The sequence below is a fragment of the Silene latifolia genome, chromosome Y (assembly GCF_048544455.1).
Source record: "Silene latifolia isolate original U9 population chromosome Y, ASM4854445v1, whole genome shotgun sequence".
Taxonomy (NCBI): domain Eukaryota; kingdom Viridiplantae; phylum Streptophyta; class Magnoliopsida; order Caryophyllales; family Caryophyllaceae; genus Silene; species Silene latifolia.
Window position 1 is genome coordinate 207,877,443 of NC_133538.1, and position 3,038 is coordinate 207,880,480.

Consider the following 3,038-nt stretch of genomic DNA (forward strand, 5'->3'; position numbering starts at 1 on the left):
CCCCTCAGCAGCAACACGGGTACCATCTCCCTCGGCAGCAGCAGCACGCACAACCCCGGTTCAAACCACCAGTGCTGCCCAGATACCAGAAGTCAAGCAAAGTCAAAGTTCCCAGGCAGCAACAAGCCCATCTTCGGAGAGAATCCAGACTAGAGATTCGGGAGTCGTCCAGGGACGACAAGGAGTCCCACAGCCTGAGAGAGGAGCACAATCTGGGCAACAGGCTCAGGCTCCTCCAAGTCCCACCAGCATCATGATAAGCGGATTGGACACATTAGCAAGGACAATCCGGACAATGCAGAACGAAAATAGGAGCATGAGATCCCAGATGGAAGAGGACAACAATCTCCTCCAAGCACAGATCAACGAGTTAAGAAGCCATGCCGCTAATCCAGCCCCTTGAATGCAGGAAGACAGATCGAGGGGATCACCAGGAGAAAGTAGGGATCGGAGGCAGACGCGGGTGCTACCACGCGAAGTAGCACTAAGATTGGACATGGACGCAACACCGCAGCCAAGAGGAGGCCTGGTCCCAACAGGACTAGGAGCATTGACACCAGATGATAAGCCAGCACGCCAAGAGCCAACGCCCACGTCAGATGCAGAAGAACGCCTGTAGAGCAGAGCGGCAGCTGCGATCTAGGTGACCAGGGCTCCAGTTACAAATGAAGCTAAGTATACCTGGGAAAGCGGCCCGGCAGCAGCAGCATCACAGATGCACCAACCAGTAGTCTTAGGACAACAGAACTTCGTACGAGAGGCAGAACGTCAGTCACAGGAGCATCTGCGACCCACCGGGAGAGAGATATACATAGAACATCAATACCAGGAACTACGAAGCCTCCTCCGGAGGGGCCCAGGAATGCCGCTGCCCATGGAGATGGCTGCACCGGAAAGCTACGCTGACTCGCCTTTTACTGACGATATAGCTACAGTGGCCTTACCAAAAGGATTTAACGTCCCAACGATGACCCTCTTCGATGGAACCACAGACCCCTGCGATCACATTAGCCAATTTAAGCAAAAAATGATGGTTACCACTGCCACAGGAGCCTCGAAGGAGGCATGCATGTATAAAGGATTTCGTTCAACCCTAACCGGAGCAGCATTACAATGGTTCGTCGGCTTGCCTAACGGAACCATATCTTCATTCGCCGATTTAGTCAACGCCTTCAATCAGCAGTTCTCCAGCAGCCGGAGAACACCAATGCAGCCGAGCGATCTGTATAGGATCATTCAGGAAATAGGCGAATCAATCAAAGATTACGTCACCAGGTTCAATGCAGAGAAAGTCTCAATACGAGGCTGCGACACGTCCAAGGCCATCAACGCCTTCAGGTAGGGCTTGGATAAGGAATCAAACCTCTACAAAGAATTAATGATGTAACCGTGTGAGAGATTCGAAGAAGTCCAGCAGAGAGCCACATCGACACTAAGATTAGAAGAGGATACACAAGCTAGAAAGAGAATAACAAACTTCGACAAACCTAGCAGGAAACTCTCAACAGAAAAGAAAGACGAACGAACTAAGCCATACAGCAGATCCAATATCAGCAGAGTAGCAGAAAAAAACCAGCAAGTTGATGACTCCCAGCATCCTCCTAAGCTATCTGAGTACGGATTCAACACGGGAATGGAAGGGTTGCTGAAAGCGCTAAGAGGCTTAGGTGATCAAGTGAGGTGGCCAAAGCCTCCCACTCAGAATCGACCCAACGACGACAAAGACAGCAGCAAAAGATGCGAATGGCATCAGGACATAGGGCACAGGACAGAAGACTGCTACAGGTTGCGCAGGGAAGTAAAGTTCCAGGTACGCAGGGGAAACTTGGACCACCTGTTATCACGTGGGGGCAAGCACGACAGGAGGGAAGCAGCTAACCAGGTGCTTCCTTCTGCCCCACCCATATGCACGAAAATTATTAAGGTGATAACAGTCGGATTCGAGCTATCGGGTTTGACATATTCCGCCGCTAAGAGGAAAGCCACCGAAAGTAAAGGGGATCATTCAGAAACTTCATACAGGGTAAGCCAGATTAATTTACCCCCGGTAACTTTCGACGAAATCGACATAGAAAGCGGCGCAGAGCAACATGACGATGCCCTAACTATAACGTTATCCATTGGCAATTGCACCGTACGAAAAGCATTAGTGGATACAGGGAGTTCTGTGAACCTCATTATGCTGGAAACCCTCATAACCATGGGTTTTGATAAAGAGACCTGATAAAGAAATCTGTACCCCTGGTGGGATTCAGTGGTGAGACTGCACATTCGGTAGGTGAGATAACCATCCTAACGTATATTGAAGGAGTTAACAAACTGGTAAGATACTTAGTCATTGAGGGTCCGACCACTTACAACGTGATACTAGGAAGACCATGGCTGCATCAGATGAAGGCGGTGCCCTCGACATATCATCACTGTCTCAAGTTCCCAACACCATGGGGTACGGTCACAGTGAAAGGGGATCGAGAGGAATCCAGGAACTGCTACGCTCAAGCCCTTAAAACTACAACCAGGCTCCCCTCATAGCAATTACAGGACCGGGGCACCTCGAAAGAATACAAGGAGCCTCCCTCAGAAGAACTAGACCAGGTCCACCTGGATGAGGAGCACCCGGATAGGACCGTATTAATTGGAGCAACTTGCAGTGAAGCGCTACGCAGCCAGCTGACTCAATTTATGAAAACCAACATGGACTGTTTTGCTTGGTCCTATGACGATATGGTAGGTATAGACCCGACCGCTATTTCATACAAGTTAAGCGTGAACCTAGGCTGCACCCCAGTACAGGAGAAAAGAAGAAAGTTCGTGGCAGAACGAAACAAAGTCATTAACAAAGAAGTAGACAGTCTCTTGGCAGCGGATAAAATTAGAGAAGTTAGCTACCCTGAATGGCTTTCTAATGTGGTAGTTGTGCCCAAGAAAAACGGAAAATGGAGAGTATGCGTAGACTTCACAGATTTAAACAAAGCTTGTCCCAAAGACCCCTTTCCACTGCCATATATCGATGCAATGATGGACGCTACTGCGGGACA

The 3,038-nt window shown here is 49.5% G+C and overlaps 1 protein-coding gene across 1 annotated transcript; it reads left to right on the forward strand.

The window, feature by feature from the left end:
* The first annotated feature begins 715 nt into the window (after positions 1-715).
* LOC141629984 (uncharacterized) lies at positions 716-2,224 on the forward strand. Its single transcript, XM_074442888.1, has 2 exons — positions 716-1,338; positions 1,399-2,224. Exons 1-2 carry the CDS (start codon positions 716-718, stop codon positions 2,222-2,224), a joined length of 1,449 nt encoding a protein of 482 aa, XP_074298989.1.
* Positions 2,225-3,038: the final 814 nt, after the last annotated feature.